Genomic DNA, 19014 nt, shown 5'->3' on the forward strand with positions numbered 1-19014 from the left:
CCTGTAGACATTTTAACAATGTCAACATCATAGCTGTTGACATTGTGATATCAACATTGTAAATGTCAACCTAATGACTACAACTTGTTTATATTTACGTATTGTAGTATCAGGTATAACAGCATTGTTTTCCATCATGTTTTGTACATAAAAAAAATTATATCTCAATGTTGCTCCTTTTCAACCAAAGGAAACCTTATCCTCCACTCCTAAATAAATAGAAATGCAGCTATAGTATGCAGTCACTACGGGCCGATTCAATTTAGCGAAAGTTGAATAGCCTTGGGAGGGAGCTCCCGGAGCTATTCAATTCAGCGCGCTGTGAAGCCGATTACAGGATTTCTTCTCACAGCCTCCTGAGGGTGCGAGGAGAAATCCGACTAAAGTGTTGGCCACGAGGCTGTTTGCCTTTCGGCTGGCACTTTAGTTGGAGAATGCCGGTTCTCACAACTAAACCACTAAACAGCCAGGTTAAGTCCTGGCGTTCCCTGACTTAACTTGTAATAGTCGGACTAAACAGCGCGCTGAATTGAATAGCCCTGGGACCAACTTCCTGGCACTATTCTACTCGCGCTGAATTGAAACAAGCCCTAAGTTGCCGTTTAACAAGTCAACATTCACCGCGATCTTTCAATGAAGCGGGGTTCCAGACTCCATTCCCACCATGCTCCGGGCTCGCAACATTCACAATGTTGACAGCAGTAAGTCAATATTGATGTCGACATGATTAAAATGTCAACAATTTCATAATGTGTACATTTCCATGAGAGTTAGTGTTCCCGTCAGGGTTAGGGACAGAATGACACAAAATCCGGAATGTCGACATTCTAACAATGTCAACATAGTAAATGTCAACATTATGAACATATTTAATGTTGACATTATGACCATGTCGACAAAGTGAATGTCATATATAATCCAAACCTGCACAAATGTGTCTATCTGTAATGGAGAAGAAATATTTAGCTCCTTAATAAATTATGCTAATTGACGGACATACAGGACGAGTCCTCTGATCTGCTGAAGAGCCAAGTGCACCTGTTGCGTTTGGAAGGTGATTGCACAGACTGGCAGGTTGCACCTATTTTCCGTCTGGTTTCTTTTATGATCATTTTAAATATTGTATACGTTTTGGTGGTCGCATGGAATTTTTGATCCTATTACATGGTATTGCAATATCTGTGTTTCTGGCTCTGATTTATGATGCGTTCTATTCTAATGGGACTCTCAGTTTATCCAGAAGTACTATGATTTTTTTTCATTATTTTGTCTTTAAGTTTGTTGTAAATTATAATTCTAATGGCACATAAACCATTAGCATTTTCCAACCGCTATAATCATGAAATAGTAGTTTTGATGTCTTCTATAAAGAAGTTTATGGTCCAGAAAACTGAGCAGACCCCTCCTTAACCACTTGCCTGGCATGATCGTATCAGATGCGACAACACCAGACTGGGCGCATCTGATGCAACCAGTCAGAAATGCCTACTAGGCGGCTGCAGGAAACTAATCTTCCCGCAGCCGCCTATATCAAAGGGACCTCCTGGTCCCTCTGCTCCCTCGACTCCCCCTCCTTTGTGTCCCAATCACTGCTGGTCACAGTGATCGGGCAGCCAACATCACCCACCTCCCAGCGTGGCTGCAAGGACAGTCATCGCTTACATAGAAGCAGTAGCCACGGCTCCTTGTAGCCGCGGCTGTCTCTGTGTCCCGCAGTGATCGGGAAGCTGGCTTCACCCCTCCCGGCATGTTCAAAGAAGGCAGTAGCCGCAACTCCTGGTAGTCACCGTGGCTGCTTCACTATGTCCAGCCGGTGGCACATCTCTTCCAGACTGCCTTCAGTGAGAGCAGCCGCATCAGCACAGCTTGTAGCATCCGCTGCGTCTGCTGGCTGTTTCCTGCCCCGGGACCTCCCTCCCCTTCCGCCAGCTTCACAGTGCTGCTGTATCTGCACTAGAAGCATACAGCAGGTTTATCAGCGGCGCCTCTGCCCCCCAATTTCCCGATCACTGCTGGCAACAGTGATCTGGCAGTGTCTACTGAGTGACAGTGTGTATGTATGTCTGTGAGTTTGTGTGTGTGTGTGTGTGTGTGTGTGTGTGTGTGTGTGTGTGTGTGTTTATATATATATATATATATATATATATATATATATATATATATAATATATTTATTATACACACACACCTGTCCCTCGCTTCGTTGCCCCCACCCAGCCAGCAGGTTATTTAAAACTACAGTATAAAGTTGTTGGTTTTTTTTTTGTCAAAAACATCCCCAAAATGATTGATTTTATTACCACATTTAAACATGATTTTACATTTATATTAAAAAATATATATTTAAATAGTTATTATTTACATAATTTGCTAATTAAAAAAAAAAAAAGCCGACAATTTTGGGGGCATTTAAAAAAAAAAAAAAAAAAAAAAAAACATTTTGTCAGTTAAGTGGTTAAAGAACAAACTACTTGGTGCCGTCTTCCTTTGTGTAAGCTAATGTTTTGTGTTCTAATTAGAGTGACATTACTTCAGGAGAGCTACAGACTTATGGAGATGAACAAACTTCTGCGAGACTATGGAATAAGAGGTTTCAATTTTTCAAATGATAAACAAATCATGGTGAGATACTCCTTATGTATGCTGGAACTGTGTTTTTACTTGTAATTGTTGCTATGATCTAATTAGTTGATATTTTTCTTTTTGTAGGGTTTAATAAAATACATCCTAAAACAAGATTCCCCATCATCTCTGGAGGATGTATTAAAAATTGCCCAAGCATATAGGTTGCCTACAGTAGAGGTCTACATCTTCAGGATTGTGCAGCTAATTTACATGAACAGGGTAGGTTTGTGTGGTGTGCTTCCCTTTCTCCTGTTTTGACATTATACAGTGGTAATAGAACCAGCAACCACATATTAAACAAAATGGCACAACTGGGATGCAACTGTATGTAATGCAGCACATATTAATTGGCATCAGGAAACGCACCTGTTCCTTCTGCTCACAGGTTATTATGCAAGGGCCGCAGTGTGCCAGCCTTCATGTTGGCTAAGTTCTAAGCACATTGATAAGGGATTCTAATAAGGAAGGCTCTTCCCACCTTGAATTTTATATTAAAACTGTTAATATACAAGTTAAGGAAAATCATCCTATCAAGATAGTGAAATAATTTTTTAGTCTAACCGTTTAATTCTCCTAAGCAAGTTAAACTAATGCATTAGTTTAAGTCTAGCTAAAGTTACAGTTGGTTATATGTAATACTGTCAAATGTTAAGTAGATTAAAGCGATTTTTACCTTTGTATGTATACTCTAGAAGGGATATGTTTAGTATCCCGACACACGGGATGCCGGCGCTTAGAATACGAAATGCCGACACCTGTCAGAATCCCAGCGCCGGCATCCTGAAGGTTAGTAGCGGGGTTGGGGGGAGGCTTAAGGTTAGGTACTAGGGGAGGAGGATTAGGTTTAGGGTGCCGGGAGGGGGAGGTTAGTTTTAGGCACTAGGGTGGGGAGGTTAGGTTCAGGCACGGGGAGGGTTAGGGTAGGGATATGGGCGTGGTTAGGATACCTACCGACAGCTGTCGATATCCTAACCCTGTCGGGATGCAGGCAGGATTTTGACCTGATCGCCGGCATCCTGTACTCATCCCCACTAGAATGAGTCACCTCTAGAATTGGTGGGGTCAGGGTGAGTACAGTATGAGGGTGCACAGGATCTCGGCGGTCAGGATCCAGACGCCGGCATCCCGAAAGGTATCCTAACCCTCCCCCTCTCCCTACCCTACCCCGCCCTCCCCGGTACCTGAACCGAACCTCCCCCCCTGGTGCCTAAACATAACCTCCCCCTCCCTGCACTCTAAACCTAACCCTCCCCCCTTAGTGCCTAACCCTAACTTCCCCCAAACCCCGCTACTTACCTTCGGGATTCTGGCGGCCGGGATTCCAGTGTTGGGATTCCAGCATTCTGCACGCCGGAATCCCAGCGGTCTGGATTATGACTGCATCCCATTTCAAGCATATCATGCTTCTTATTAACACTGAAAACACTGCTAAGAGAGGGCTACTAAAGAGATCCTCACATTGTTCTCAGTTACCATGTTTTCTTCTGGGTCCATAGGCTCCACAGGGAGACCTTAGGGGTATAGTCATGGCAGAGTCATCCACGCAGTTAACTTTTTCTTCCCAGGATGCACTGGATCCTCCCCTATACCCCACACCCGGGCCAGAGGCACGTTAGTTCGTTAAATGCCCGGCTGGAGTTGGGTCGCTGGGAACGCAGTGGGGCTGTTCAGCCCCTGAAGGCTGCAAAGAAGATTCTTCATTTTGTTCTGCAGAGCGGACAGTCCAGCGGACGTCCGAGCTGCCGCTCCGTCACCCCGTCGATGCCGAGGCGCTGGTACTGATCCGGGGATCTCGGCATAGACCCCCGGGGTCTTGCCTAGCAGGGACCCCGAGGGATCCCTGGACTGCGGGCGGATGTCACGGGGATCAGGTAAGCGGCGGGCCACCATGTGCGGTGACCTGCTGAGGAGACCTTTCCTCAGGGAGTTGGGGACTCCCCGGGGATGACGGCAGGTGGAGCCAGGCCCTAATACTCTGTGCTTCCACTAGACCACCAGGGACACACGCTGAAATAATTTCCAGCGTCCTGGGAGTTAATTGCCAGCCAGGGGAGGCAGTCTTCTCTGTTTAACAGCTGGCTCCTCCCCTTAGCTCTGCGCGCCTTTCCACTGTGGTCTGGCTATGCTGAGCTGCTCTCCTCGGGCCACGCCTCCTCTGAGTTCTCCGGCGGCCATTTTCTTGGTGGCAATGTCGCAGTTCTCTCTGGCCAGCGTGTGCCCAGTCCCCCTGTGTACCTCTCCCTTTTGGGTCAGTGTATGCAGCACTATTGCCTACCAGACACTGAGTCTGCGTAGTTGATTATAGTGCAGGTTTATTTCTGCATTATATGACTTATTCTAGCGCTGTCTATCTGTGTCTATTTTTTTTCACAAACTTTCAGCTCCAAACTGTCATTTCTTCCAACTGTCTCTATCTCTGATTCATACCCTTCTTACAGGAGTAGTCAGGATGTTTCTGATATCTCACATATATAAAGCTAAGTATCTGTGAGTATTGTCACATGCTGTTGTGTGTTACACTCTACCATAAATGAGCAGTAAGTTCCTGCAGCTTGCGAAAGCATCAGAAAGGACCAGTATTTCTACTTCAGGGTCCATAGGGTATCCACAGGATACCTTGGGGTATAGGTGTGACGTCAGTCATCGGGCACCATAGAGTTAAGCTTTCAGCCTCCCAGGATGCACTAGGGTCCCCCTCCTATACCCCACCCCCGAGCCAAGGCACCTCAGTTTCATTTGGTGCCCGGCCGGAGTCGGGTGCACCTGTTGGAGTGGGGGCTAGAAGAGCCCCTGAAGCTTTTCTTCATGCAGCTGTGGATGCATATCTGGATGTACAGCATGGACAGTCAGTCCTGACGTCCATGCTGTCTTCCCTACACCCCCGCCGGTACCAGAACGCCGGTACCGATCTGGGGATGCTGGTGAGCATCTGGGGTCACAGCTAGCGGTGACCCCAGATGTTCCGGACCATGGCCGGATTCAAGGGGGACAGCAAGGTAAGCAGCGGGGTCCCGCGGTGGGTCCCCGCTGTTACATGGTCCAGAGTCCCCAGGCAGGGGGCTCCCTGGGGACTGGCTGCAGCGTGGAGCCAGGTAAGAACCTGCGCTTCCACTACCCCCCTGGGACAGCGGACCGCAGCAGAGCGGTAGCGCTGCGGCGTCCCGGGGGTTAAATGCATGCCAGGGGAGCGCGCCTTCCCTGTCTCACAGCCGGCGCCTCCCCCGCTGCACACAGCCCTCTCTGCACACTGCCGACTGGTCCTGTAGCAGCGCTCCTCCCCCAGGCCAGCCTCCTCTCTGCTCCTCGGCGGCCATCTTTCCTGAACGCATGGTGAACGCTGCTGGAAGCACTGGACGGAAGATTCGTGGTCTGGGTCCCCCCGCATACCTCTCCTCCGCTGTGGCAGGTCTGTGTATGCAGCGCTGTGTCCTACCAGGCCCTGTGTCTGCGTAGTTGAGTGATCAGCGCTGTTAGTGCGGGAATTGATTTTTCTTTGCATTGTATGTGACTGTGCTAGCGCTGCTGCCTGTAACTTTTCTTCTGACTGTCAGCTTTATTACTGTCCTTTCTGCTAAGCCCTTGCGGTGCGGTGCTGCAGGGTGGTCTCTCGCCTATTTAATATATAGTTGGTGAGAGGGGTCACATACTTGGTGCCATCATGTCTGAAAGTGATTTTCCTCTCCGGCTACAGTGTACTACGTGTAAAGTACCGTTAGCGGAGGGGGAGGGTAGCGCCGAGGGCCTCTGCCGGCAGTGTTTGTCAATGACGCGGCCTATTACGGTTACAACACCGGTACAGGAGCCGTCCTGGGCTTGTTTCGCTCAGGCGCTTACGACCTTAGTGGGCCAGTTAGCTCCGCAGCCCGCGTTTACGCAGATGGGTTTGTCCCAGCAGTCAGTGGTGTCGTCACCCATGCAGGGTTTCCCACGACAATTGGTGGTACCCCACAGTCTCCCTATTTCTCCGCTCCCGGTTTCTCTGGAGCCGGCACGGGTTAACTCCCTGACGAGTTCTGTACAGCACTTGTCGGATGTGTTGCAAGGGGAGTCTGTGATGCGGCCACATAAACAGCCGGTGGCGTCTCTGTCGGCTCCTTATAAGGATGACGAAGGGACGTCTGATGATGGGGAGATTCTGGATCCTTACGATCAGGAACCTCTCCATACTAAGGACGCTGACGCGAAGTCCAAAGTATATATTCCTGGACTTATTCGCGCAGTCCGCACAGCCTTGGTGATTGAGGACGAAGTTCCCCCAGCGGCTAAATCCAAGTATGCCTTTTTTAAAGATATGAAGGGCGATGCCACAGTCTTTCCTCTTTCGGGTCAGTTAGTGGACCATTTAGAGGAGGCGTGGAAACAGCCTAGCAAACGTTACCAGCCGCAAAGGCGCCTGGCAGTGGCTTATCCGTTCGCGGATAATTATTTTGCAAAGTGGGAATCCCCTCCACAGGTGGATTCTCACGTGACCCGTCTTGTCCGTAGTGCCACATTGCCGATGCCATCCATGTCCTCCCTTAAGGATGCTACGGACCGCAAGGTGGAGATCTGCCTGAAGACCGCTTATTCCCTTGCGGGGGGGGGGCAGCACGGCCGGCTATGGCCATTTGCTGGGTTGCCAGAGCGATGGAGTGCTGGGCGGATTCATTAGAGGCGTCTTTTGATTCCGACTGTCCGGCCGATCAGGCGGAGTTGATTGGTAATCTCCGTGATTCGGCCACTTATATCAACGAGGCCTTAGACATTAGTACCCTGGTGTCTCGAATTTCTTCAGCAGCGGTGGCTGCTCGCCGCACCTTGTGGTTGCGATCCTGGAAGGCGGACGCTGATTCCAAAAATGGTTTGGAGGCGTTGCCATTTACCGGAGAAGTTCTCTTCAGTCCGGATCTGGACAAGATTGTGGCCACGCTGGTGGCAGCCAAATCGGCATGTCTCCCGTGGGCCGCTGCTCCTTCTGGTTCTGGACCATCGTCCTTTCGGTCTTATAGGGCCCAGGGCAGGCCCAAACCACAGTCTTTTCCTCGACAGGCTGGTCCTAAGAAATCGGCCAAGCCCCGGAAGCAGGCATGGAGTACCAGACGTCCGGCCCCTAAGCCAGATGACAAGCCTGCGGCCTAACGGTCCGGGCCTCCCTTTGGGGGATCCCAAAGTGGGAGGCCGCCTGCTGCAGTTGGCCCGGTGTTGGTCGGTTACCACGACAGACACTTGGGTTCTCGAGGTGGTCTCCCAAGGGTACGCCCTCTCTTTCCGGCACAGACCCCCGGCTCGATTCTTCACCACGGGTCTACCATCAGAACCATCAGACCGGAACAAGGCCACGGAGCTGCGGAAGGTCTTGCACACTATGCTCCAGGTTGGAGTTATAGTGCCTGTTCCATTCTCCCAGAGGGGCCAGGGTTTCTATTCAAATCTTTTTTTGGTGCAGAAACCCAATGGGTCGTATCGTCCGATTCTAAACCTCAAAGCTCTCAACAAGTCTTTGTGGGTGCCGAAGTTTCGGATGGAGACCCTACGGTCCATCATTCTGGCGCTGGAACCTGGGGACTACATGGTGTCATTGGACGCTTACCTGCATGTCCCTATTCTTTCGCGCCATCAACAGTTCCTCAGGTTTGCAATCCGCAGCGACCACTTCCAGTTTCGGGCGTTACCTTTTGGCCTGGCGACAGCACCACGTGTGTTCACCAAGGTGATGGCGGTCATGGCGGCTTCTCTGCGGCTGCAGGGAGTCCGTATGTTGCCGTACTTGGACGACCTTTTATTAGTGGCAGGATCTCCCGAGCTCCTTCTACGCCACTTGGACCTGACCATTGCGCTACTGCAACGGCACGGCTGGTTAATCAACTGGCAGAAGTCCTCTCTAATGCCGTCTCGGCGGATTCTGCACCTCGGAGCCTTATTGGACTCAGGACAGCAAAGGATCTTCGTGACGGGGGAAAAGATCTCTGCTTTACAGTCGAGGGTGCACAGTTGTCTGCACAGCCGCCGGGTGTCTCTACACTCGGCGATGAGGTTACTGGGCTCCATGGTGTCGGTGTTCGACATGGTGGAATATGCCCAGTTTCACTCCAGACCTCTGCAGCACCTGATCCTGTCCAAGTGGAATGGGCTGCCTCAGTCTCTGAAGTCCCAAACGATTGTGCTCACCCCGGAGGTTCGCCTGTCCCTTGCCTGGTGGTTACAGACGACCCATCTCAGCAAGGGAAGTCCGTTCTGGGTTCCAAATTGGGTCCTGTTGACAACGGATGCCAGTCTTCGGGGCTGGGGAGCAGTTTCGGGTCCACACTTGTTCCAGGGCAGGTGGACGCCGACAGAAGCGGAGCTTCCAATCAATATCTTGGAACTCCGTGCGGTCTTCAATGCTCTCCGGCAGGCACATCGGGTTCTCCAGGTTCGTCCGGTACAGGTCCACTCAGACAATGCTACCACCGTGGCCTACATAAACAGGCAAGGAGGTACCCGAAGTCGGGCGGCTCTCGTGGAGGTACTCGGATCCTGGTATGGACGGAGCGCTATCTTCCGGCCATATCAGCGGTCTTCATCCCGGGAGTGCTAAATTGGGAGGCGGACTTTCTAAGTCGCCAGGACGTTCATCCAGGGGAATGGTCCCTGCACCCGGACGTTTTTCAACTACTGGTGGACAGATGGGGTCTTCCAGAGATCGACCTCATGGCGTCCCGGCACAACAACAAGTTGCAGGTGTACGGGTCTCGCACAAGAGACGAAGGGGCGTCTCTGGTGGATGCTCTGTCCGTCCGGTGGACGTTCCGGTTCGCATACCTGTTTCCTCCGATTTCCCTTCTTCCACGGGTAATCCGGAAATTCAAACAGGAAGGAGGGACGCTCCTGTTAGCTCCCGCGTGGCCCAGACGGCACTGGTTCTCAGACCTTCAAGGTCTGTCAGTGGACAGTCCTCTGCGGTTGCCGCTACGACCGGACCTTCTGTCACAGGGTCCCTGTCTTCACCCGGACCTGACTCAGCTGTCTTTGACGGCGTGGCTGTTGAGACATCCATGCTGAGGTCCAGGGGGTTTTCCAGCTCTGTGGTGCGTACCATGTTACGAGCTCGGAAGCCGTCTTCCGCGAGGATATACAATCGCGTGTGGCATACGTTCTTCCAGTGGTGTCGACCGAGAGGTTATGCACCGCGGGAATTTCGTCTGTCTCGGATACTCGCCTTCCTACAAGCGGGACTAGATCATGGGCTTCGCCTTGCTTCTTTGAAGGTACAGGTTTCGGCCCTGTCTGTCTGGTTTCACCGTAGGATTGCTACAATCCCGGATGTGCGCACCTTTATGCAAGGTGTTCTCCGTATTCAGCCGCCCTTTGTTCCACCTGTGGCGCCTTGGGATTTGGCTGTGGTCCTGAGGGCTCTCCAGGGACCGCCGTTTGAACCACTGGGCTCAGTGGATCTTAAATGGCTAACAGCTAAGACTGTTTTCCTTCTGGCTATCGCTTCGGCCAGACGTGTTTCTGATTTAGGGGCTCTCTGTTGTAGACCCCCTTTCTTGATTTTTCATGGGAACAGGGCAGTGCTGCGCACTCGTCCTGAATTTCTTCCCAAAGTTGTTTCCCAGTTTCATGTTAACGAGGAAATAGTTATTTCGGCCTTTAACTCACCTGGTTTCAGTGGGTGAGGCCACTTTGGATGTTGTGCGGGCCTTAACGACTTATGTTGACCGCACTTCTTCCTCTAGGAAGTCGGACGCCTTGTTTGTCCTCTATGGCTTCCGTAAAAAGGGTTGGCCTGCTTCAAAGCAAACTTTGGCAGCCTGGATTCGTATGGCTATTTCTGAAGCTTATCTTCATGAAGGCCTGCCGGTTCCTCCTTCTCTGAAGGCTCATTCCACTAGGTCTGTGGGCCCTTCGTGGGCAGCTCGACGTGGTGCCTCTGCAGTCCAGATCTGCAAGGCTGCTACGTGGTCTTCTGTCCATACCTTCGTGAGGTATTACAGGTTTGACACCTTCGCCTCTCAGGATGCTTCCTTCGGGCGGCGGATTCTCCTTTCAGCACAGGAGCGTCCCCACCCTTAAAGGATACTGCTTTGGGACATCCCTAAGGTATCCTGTGGATACCCTATGGACCCTGAAGTAGAAAATATGAGATATGGTAAGAACTTACCTTTGTTATCTCTATTTCTACGAAGTCCATAGGGTTCCACAGGACTCCCGCCCTGTCGCACCTGTGCTGCAGATGGGCTTTGCTCTGGTCACCGGTTTTTCCGTCTCCCTCTGGTGAGAATGTGATTCTTGTGTGTGTCCAGATCTTTTTTCTCTCTTCCTTCTCCTCCTTCGGCCTATGGCTTGGTAACTAACTGAGGTGCCTTGGCTCGGGGGCGGGGTATAGGAGGGGGACCCTAGTGCATCCTGGGAGGCTGAAAGCTTAACTCTATGGTGCCCGATGACTGACGTCACACCTATACCCCAAGCTATCCTGTGGAACCCTATGGACTTCGTAGAAATAGAGATAACAAAGGTAAGTTCTCATATTTTTGCCTTCCTAACTAGTGTGTGTGTGTGTATATGTATCTATGTATGTGTATATGTGTGTGTGTGTGTGTGTGTGTGTGTGTATTAGGGATGTGCAGGCTCGGATAGGTTCGAGTTTGCACGTGGAGTTCGGATTTTTCCCTCCAAAAAAACGGAACTCAGAACGAGGCAAAACGTCATCTTACATGGACGAACATCATCATTCCTGGACAAAAGACCAGGAATGATGATGTTCGTCCATGTAAGATGACGTTTTGCCTCGTTCTGAGTTCCGTTTTTTTGGAGGGAAAAATCCGAACTCCACGTGCAAACTCGAACCTATCCGAGCCTGCACATCCCTAGGTATATATATATATATATATATAATTTATTTTTATTTTCATTCATTGGTGGCATTATACTCTGTCCCATATTGTGTGCGATATTGCTCTACAGCTACGTAGTGCTCTGCTGCACCCACTCTATTTGGCAGGTCAGGTGCTGCAGGTTTAAGTGAGGAGATGGTACCAGATGGATTATGTGCAAGGGATTATAATCCACCAGGCCCTTCTAATGTCCCGGTCCATGTGTAGGAATCTCCTTGGGCTTCATTTTATCTCAGGTCCTGGCTACTATTGTGGGCCACTTCGCGGTGCCTGCTGGTTTCCCCTCTATGTGGTTGCCACAGTAGTCTGTTTTTTTTTTTCCCTCACAGGAATTGCCACAACAGATTACTGCTATGCAGATTCCTCCTCTACCCCAGATGGCGGCTACCTCCACTGCTCTACAGACTTGTTGCAGGAGGAGAAAGCCGTGTAGCCATCTAAGGGCCGTTTTCAATTTGAGGCGAAATGTCAGTTTCGGCGAAAAAATATCGCAGGTAACGTCATTTTGACAGGCGGAAACCATTGTATAGCATTGAATAGCAGGCGTAAAAAAGTGCAGAATTGGGGTGCAACGTTATGGAACCCCTGTGCAGCCTTAAAACACTCCCCCAAAGGTAAACTGCATAAAAAAAAAAAGACTTAAGAACACCCCAAAAAAACCTTTAATTTTGGGGGCGAAAAAAAAAGAAAGTTGGGGGACAAAGTTAAAAACTAGTGAAATAGACTCCATGGGGGTCCCCAAGTATGCCCCAGGTTTTTTTTTTTTATTGCAGGTGCTTGCGGTAGATGGATTTTTTACAAATTTTAAAACTTTACTTTAGCAACTTTAAAATATGCTTACCCCCATTTTCAGGTACCCATAATCTGCTGGGAGTAGTTATTTTCTCCAAAAATACAACAAAATGCTATTCTTCACCCCTTATGCAAATACGCAAAACACCACCTATTGAGACCATTTAAATACACCAAATACCTTCAGCAGGCCAATTCGGGGGTATCCATAGTGATCAGTGCATCTTTTGGGGGGTGCCAGGCTGATTACCCCGTTTTGGAAAGGACTTTCTGCCTGTTCAAGTATCGCCGGGTGCCGTTTTCGCGTACTTTCATATTGAATACGGGGAATCCCGGGGATGCGCGCAAAAAGTTTCCGCACCCAATCCACGCGATATATAGCGAAAAGTCCGGCAGGCGAAAAAGTACCGCAGGTGCGAAACTTATTGAATACGGGCCTAAGCGTCCTATGGGGTCATCACAGTCCACACAGCTCTGAGCCTGAGATGTCATCTGATGATGAGAGAGATTGCGGAGGTCTCTAACCCTGAGTCCCCTCCACTGAAGGTGGAGACTAGGTTTGGGGTTAATATTCCTTCCTTGGTGTGGATTGTCAGAGCCGTTTTAGTCATAGAGGATGACAAACCAGCTCTTCTGTCCAAGCAGGCTCTGTTTGTACAGATAAAGGGCTACTTCTGCGGAATTCCCTTTATCGGATCATTTAGTTGATTGTGAACGTCCGGTAAGAGGTATCAACCTCAGAGATGTTTGGCTTCGTGTTATCCATTTCCTGAAGTTCATTGCATGAAATGGAACTCATCCCCTGCAGTGGATTCACATGTAAGACTGTTAATTATAAGTTCTACGTTACCTATGCCTTCCATTTCTTCCCTGAAGGTTAGGAATGTGGAGGTTTGCCAGAATTCTATATACCTTCCCTCAAATGCTTCTGGGGCTCAGAGGACTTTGGTTGGTAACATCAGAGATGTAGCCACTTATATTGGGGAGGCTGCTCTGGATATCAGTCTCCTGACTTTCAGTGTCTTGGTTGCAGCTGTGTATGCTCGCCGTTTCCTGTGGTTATGTTCTTGGAGGGCAGATGCTGATTCCAAGAAAGGCCTACCATGCTCTCCATACCTGGGAAGTATTCGGAACTGACAAGGACAGGATTGTGGACAAGTTGACAGTGGTTAATTCTACGTTTATGCCTTCGGATGCAGTTTCAGCGAAGCCTTGCACCTCTTCCTTTCGATCCTTACGTCCTCAAGGTTAGCCCACAGGTCAGGCCTTCCCAAGGCCATCAGCTTCCAGAAAGACTGTCAAACCCAAGAAACGGACCTGGAGTACACGACGTCCTGCTTCCAAGTCCGAGGATAAACCCTCCGCCTAGCGGGACAGGCCTCCCTCCGTGGAATCCCAGGGTGGGAGGTCGACTTCTTCAGTTCACCCAGTGTTTGTGTCAGACCATCACAGACACCTGGGTAAGAGAAGTGGTATCTCAGGGGTATGCCCTCTCCTTCCGCAGAAGACCACCTCATCAGTTTTCCTGCACAGGCCTTCTGTCAGACAACGACAAGGCCTTACAACTCCAGAAGGCCGTATAATCCTTGCTACAAGCAGGAGTCATAGTACCTGTCCTGTTACCCCAGAGGGGAACGAGTTATTATTCCAATCTCTTTCTGGTTCAAAAACCGAACGGATCCCATCAGCCTGTCCTCAATCTCAAGTCCCTGAACAAGTCCACACTCCTTTCAGGGCCCTGCAACTAGCCAGACTCCTACTTCCCAGAAAGCCTGTGCAAGTTCAGTCAGACAACGCCACGATGTGGCTTACTTCAACCTTCAAGACGGAAACTCGAAGTCAGGCGACAATGACAGAGGCGTCACACATTCTGACATGGGCGGAAGGTCATCTCCCAGCCATATCGGCAGTGTTCATTCCAGGACTTCCTTAGCCGTCATGACGTGCATCCCGGGGAATGGTCTCTTCACCAAGAAGTGTTTCAGCTCCTAGTGGACAAGTTGGGCATTCCGGACGTGGTCCTCTTGGCCTCCCTACACAATCACAAACTGCCAGTGTAAAACGGGTCCAGGACAAGAGTCGCCAAGGCTCTCTTGTTTGACGTTCTGTCAGTCAAGTGGACCTTCCAGTTTGTGTACCTGTTTCCTCCAATCTCTCTACTTCCTCGAGTACTTAGAAAGTTCAAACAAGGAGGAGGCACTGTCCTGGTGGCGGCTCCAGTGTGGCCCAGACGTCACTGGTACTCAAATCTTCAGAGTCTCTCCATCGACACTCTGTTGCTGTTGACTCAGCGTCCAAACTAGTTGTCTCAAGGTTCTTGCCTTTACCCGGACCGGGGTCGTCTGTCTTTGACGGTGTGGCTCTTGAGACATCCCTCCTAGGGTCCAAGGGTTTTTCTGGCTCTATGGTTAACACCGTGCTCAGAGCGTTTAAACCGGCCTTTGCCAGGATTTACCACAGAGTGTGGCACACCTACTTTCAATGGTGTCGTCATCCCTGCGGTTACGATCCCCAGGTGTTTCGCATATCCAGAGTTTTGGCTTTCGTTTTTTGACAAATTGCGCAACTTACAAAAAAATTTTGGGGTAATTTATCATTATTATTGTCCCAAGGGTTCTGAAAGAATCCCCCACATTTTTTGCCAAAAATACGGATTTTACATTTTTTTCCGCCAGGCCTGGGATGGAGAAACGTTTTCTCCAGTTTTTTTTTCTCCAATTGCGTTTTCGCTTGTTTTTTTGTCGAAAATATCGCCTTTTTTTTGGCACAAAACTTCCGTTTTCGCTGCTAATTGAATACGGACCATAGTCCTGAAACAGCTTATTGGAAACTACAAAGGATATAGTCAAAGGGATTGACATTGTGTACAGACGTATCCACATACACCTGTCCTTGCATTTTACCAAAGCCCTGTTTGGCGGGCCACGAACTTTGTGACTCTACCTCGCCATGTGTCTCACTTTAGACTATTTAACATAATATACGTTTTAATCGCATCGTTAATGTGACAAAATTACAGTGCACGGGTACCGTGAACACTGGCAGTGCATGCAGCTGCTGTGTGTGACTGAGAGCCTGATTCAGAGATGTACGTAATTTGTGCAGTTTAGTCATTATTGGTATAGGTTTTAAGCCATGCATTTTTTGTTGCACTCAAGGTTGAACTGCAAAATTTTTCACATTCAATTTTATGAATAATCTTGATGTTTTTAATGTCACAAATGCAGTTGTTGCTGTTACCCAAATTCAAGGAGTAATTACATTAATAGTGGTTTAAATATAATAATTTAAGGTCTTGCAAGCGCAAGTCAACATTGACTTCCACAACTTGTATCTAGGACAATTTACTGGCAGTTAATAGCTATTGATGGTAACCATAACACTTTTACACTTCTGCTGATAGTCTAACAAGCCTCGTACTTTTTACTCTGCTAATGACAGGGTGAACTGGGCAGCAGAATTCTTGTATTGCCTAATATAGCCTGTTCAGTGCATAATAAATACACTGGTAGTGTCCTCCTGTTAGGATGTTAACATGACATGCAGACTCATAGCTCTAAAAATCGGTTTCTTATTCTGACCTACATGGCAGCAACATACAGGAAAAGAAGAGAAACCTGTAAGTGTATAGAAGAACACTCCTCCCTCCTTCCTGTTTCTGCTTTTGCTCTCCCTACTAGTCTTTTCCTTCTAGACTCCAGCAGGTTTTGTTGTTTTTAGGTTGGGGCTTAACTGTGTTTATGCAGCTGCCAAAAATAAGCGAAGCCTGTCAAGGCACATCTGTGCCCAACTCAGTCTCTAAGGCCATGCTTTCTTACGAAGTTCTACTATCCACCAGAAATGTAGCAGTAGTTGAGTAAAAGATACGGACCTACCTGAAAATGGTGATTGGTGAATTTGAGGAAGAAATGGAATCACTTGATGCCCACACTGATCACCTGGAGGAAAACAAATTATGAGCTATGTATTTCGAAAGTCAATGGATGATACAGAAATCCAACCAGAATTAGATTTTCTTTAAGATCATCTTGATGTAGAGGACTGCACACAAAGGAACAAATGGTTGTGCTCTTGGAGCCATAATCCTGACTGGGAAATTATTTATTACAAACCTGGCTAGTCTGCAAATATATCATGTATATAATTTTTTTCTTCTTTTAACAGATATGGTTTAAAATGCTCACTCTAAATATTGTATTTTCAGGGGGATGAATGTCTGAATCTCCTGAAGTCTCTTTCTCCTGACGAAACAGCAATAGCAGTGGAGCGACTGTCATTGTGGGCAAGAATAGCATTGCAGGAGAGACCATGCACGGAACAGGTAATCTATACAAGAATTTTTTTACTGAATCTTATTCTGAGTTAAAGTATTGTAGTAATCTTGTTTTTTCCTATTTTACCCACTTTTATTAGCTTGCGTACATGCAATTCCTGAGGGTTAGAATCCAGGGTGCTAATGTAGGGAAGGGTGTGTGTCATGGCCCAGCTACAAAAACACAGGTCATGGCATCAGTAGTGTGGGAGGGTGTTTAAAACTTAATGACGTAATTCATAGCAAATAACGTTGTCATGCCCTCTATTCCCTCCGTTTCTGTGTTGCTGCTGTATTCAATCTGATTTATTGTGATTGTTCTATGTTCACTAGATTGCAACTGTTTATTGGGATAAATTAGTGAAAGTAAAATGTACACACCCAAACCTTTTGCATTGCTTTGCCTCTTATCTTTATCACCACAAACACACACTGTTCTCCCCAGAAATTTTTTCCAGCCGGGTGGCATCAAGAAGTAGCCGGGTGGGGGCCTTCGCAATAATAAAATGTTTTAAACCTTGACCTTATAATGATTTAAACTTGAAATAACATTTTATATACTGTATTAACTCTCCTCTTCTTCTTAGAGGCCCAGTAATCTGCAGCTTTTTCATAAGCAAAGTCTGTAGGATCTGGTCCCTCTAGTAAAATCAGCATCAGGTTATTTAGTGCTGGCACCACAGAATTAATTTTTTTCTTCTTCAGGGTCCACAGGAACTACCTTGGAGTATGTAGTTTTTAGTGATCCATTGCACCTTACAGCTTTCCAGCTCCCAGCATGCATAGGGCCTCCCCCTTATTTACCACGCCCCCAGCCACAGGCATTGTTTTTTTGTTTGGTGCGCGGTAAGTATCCAGACACCGGTTATAACAGCGGGACTGTTTAGGCAGTCCCAGGCTTTTCTTTTTTTGAATTACCTTAGTTTTGGAAACTACTGAGTTTAGCGATACTAGGCGCCGAATAGGACACGTACTGCGACGTCTTCTACCGATGCCAAAACGCCAGTATCGCTATATGCCCTGGGGATTTCAGTGGACCACAGCGAGGCTTGGCTAGCAGCTTCGCTGGGGTCCGGACAGCGATCGGATTAACAAAGATTGTAAGGTAAGGGGATTTCTCGTTGTGGGGAATTGTGCGCTGCAGTCCGGGCCTCCTGTGTAGTGTACGCATCGGAGGCTGCCGTGGCTGAAGGACTCACTAAGGCGGCCACGGCCATATGTCTGTCGCTGGGGACGGATAGCAGACACACTAGCAGCGCACTAGTAAGAGTCTGCTACTGTGAGGCCAGCGTACCCGTGCTGTCAAAATCGCAGTTTAGGGGAGATAGGCACTCCCCCTGGCCGCTTCTCCCCCAACCCAGACACAACTTCCGGTGTGGATTCCCACATCTGGTTTGCTACTTCTGACCACCTAGTGTGTGAAATGCTTACAGTCCGCCTTGGGTGCACTGCTGAAAGCTGTTGGTCTCAGAGGTTTTGTTTGTCTCCCTGGATACCTCTCCGCTGGGCCTAGATCCTGCCAATACCCCGGTGGGGCTGCTCAGTTGCATTTGCATTAGCATTTGAATGTATATATGCCTTTTGTTTGTGACTTTAATGCTAGCTGCTGTATTTATACTGCCTTTTGTTTTCCAAACTGTCATATAGATCTATCACTGTTTCTCCTAATCCCTCTGAAAAGGTGTGTGGGGTTTTTCATTGGCTTTTCACAAATGTGAAGAGGGTCACATAGCAATGTATAAGAGGTATAAGGTATAAATGCAATGTCTAAAGGTAACGGGGAGAAGGATGAGCCTCTGGCGCTGAGGCCATGTAAATCCTGTTTGGCAGGCCTGTCAGAGCAGGATTTGGTGCTAGATGGTTTGTGTAGTGTCTGTTGTAAACAGCCACCTTTTCTATCAGGTATACCTGCACCGGCACAAGAACCACCCTGGCTGGCCTCTTGGTCTCAGGTTTTGTGACATTTAGTGGACAGGGCTGCAGCGTCATGAGCTCCTGCTACGGTACTGCCTCCTTCTATGAGGTACCCACAGCATTTGCATCCTTCTATGTATATGCCCTCCATGAATCCCTTTAGGTTTGATTCTTTATGTCTGAAGCATGGTGTACTCCAAATAAGCATTTCCATGCTACAAGGAATTTAACCTTTTGGTACCCATTTTCACTTTGTGAATGTAAAAATGGGAAGTTCCTCCAACGGTTGATGCTCATGTAACTAGATTGATCAGGACCTCTACATTACCCATTCCTTCCGCATCCTCACTAAAGGAGGTAACAGATAGAAAACTTGAAAATTATTTGAAATCAGTGTTTTCATTATCTGGAGCTAGTACCAGACCAGCTATGGCTGTGGCCTTGATAGCCAAAGCTATGGAAGAATGGACGACGTCTCTGAAAGATAGCATGCCTGATGCTACCAAAGAACAGCTGT

At 48.4% G+C, this 19014-nt stretch overlaps 1 protein-coding gene across 1 annotated transcript in view; it reads left to right on the forward strand.

The window, feature by feature from the left end:
- KNTC1 (kinetochore associated 1) overlaps positions 1-19014 on the forward strand; it is a 295100-nt gene that overhangs the window by 135736 nt on the left and 140350 nt on the right. The window contains exons 29-31 of the mRNA XM_088449172.1: positions 2519-2621; positions 2709-2843; positions 16476-16592. Coding sequence (XP_088305298.1) covers positions 2519-2621; positions 2709-2843; positions 16476-16592 — 355 coding nt within the window. The remainder of the gene's footprint in view (positions 1-2518; positions 2622-2708; positions 2844-16475; positions 16593-19014) is intronic.

The sequence above is a fragment of the Taudactylus pleione genome, unplaced genomic scaffold, assembly GCF_031769625.1.
Source record: "Taudactylus pleione unplaced genomic scaffold, aTauple2 ptg000479l, whole genome shotgun sequence".
Lineage (NCBI taxonomy): Eukaryota > Metazoa > Chordata > Amphibia > Anura > Myobatrachidae > Taudactylus > Taudactylus pleione.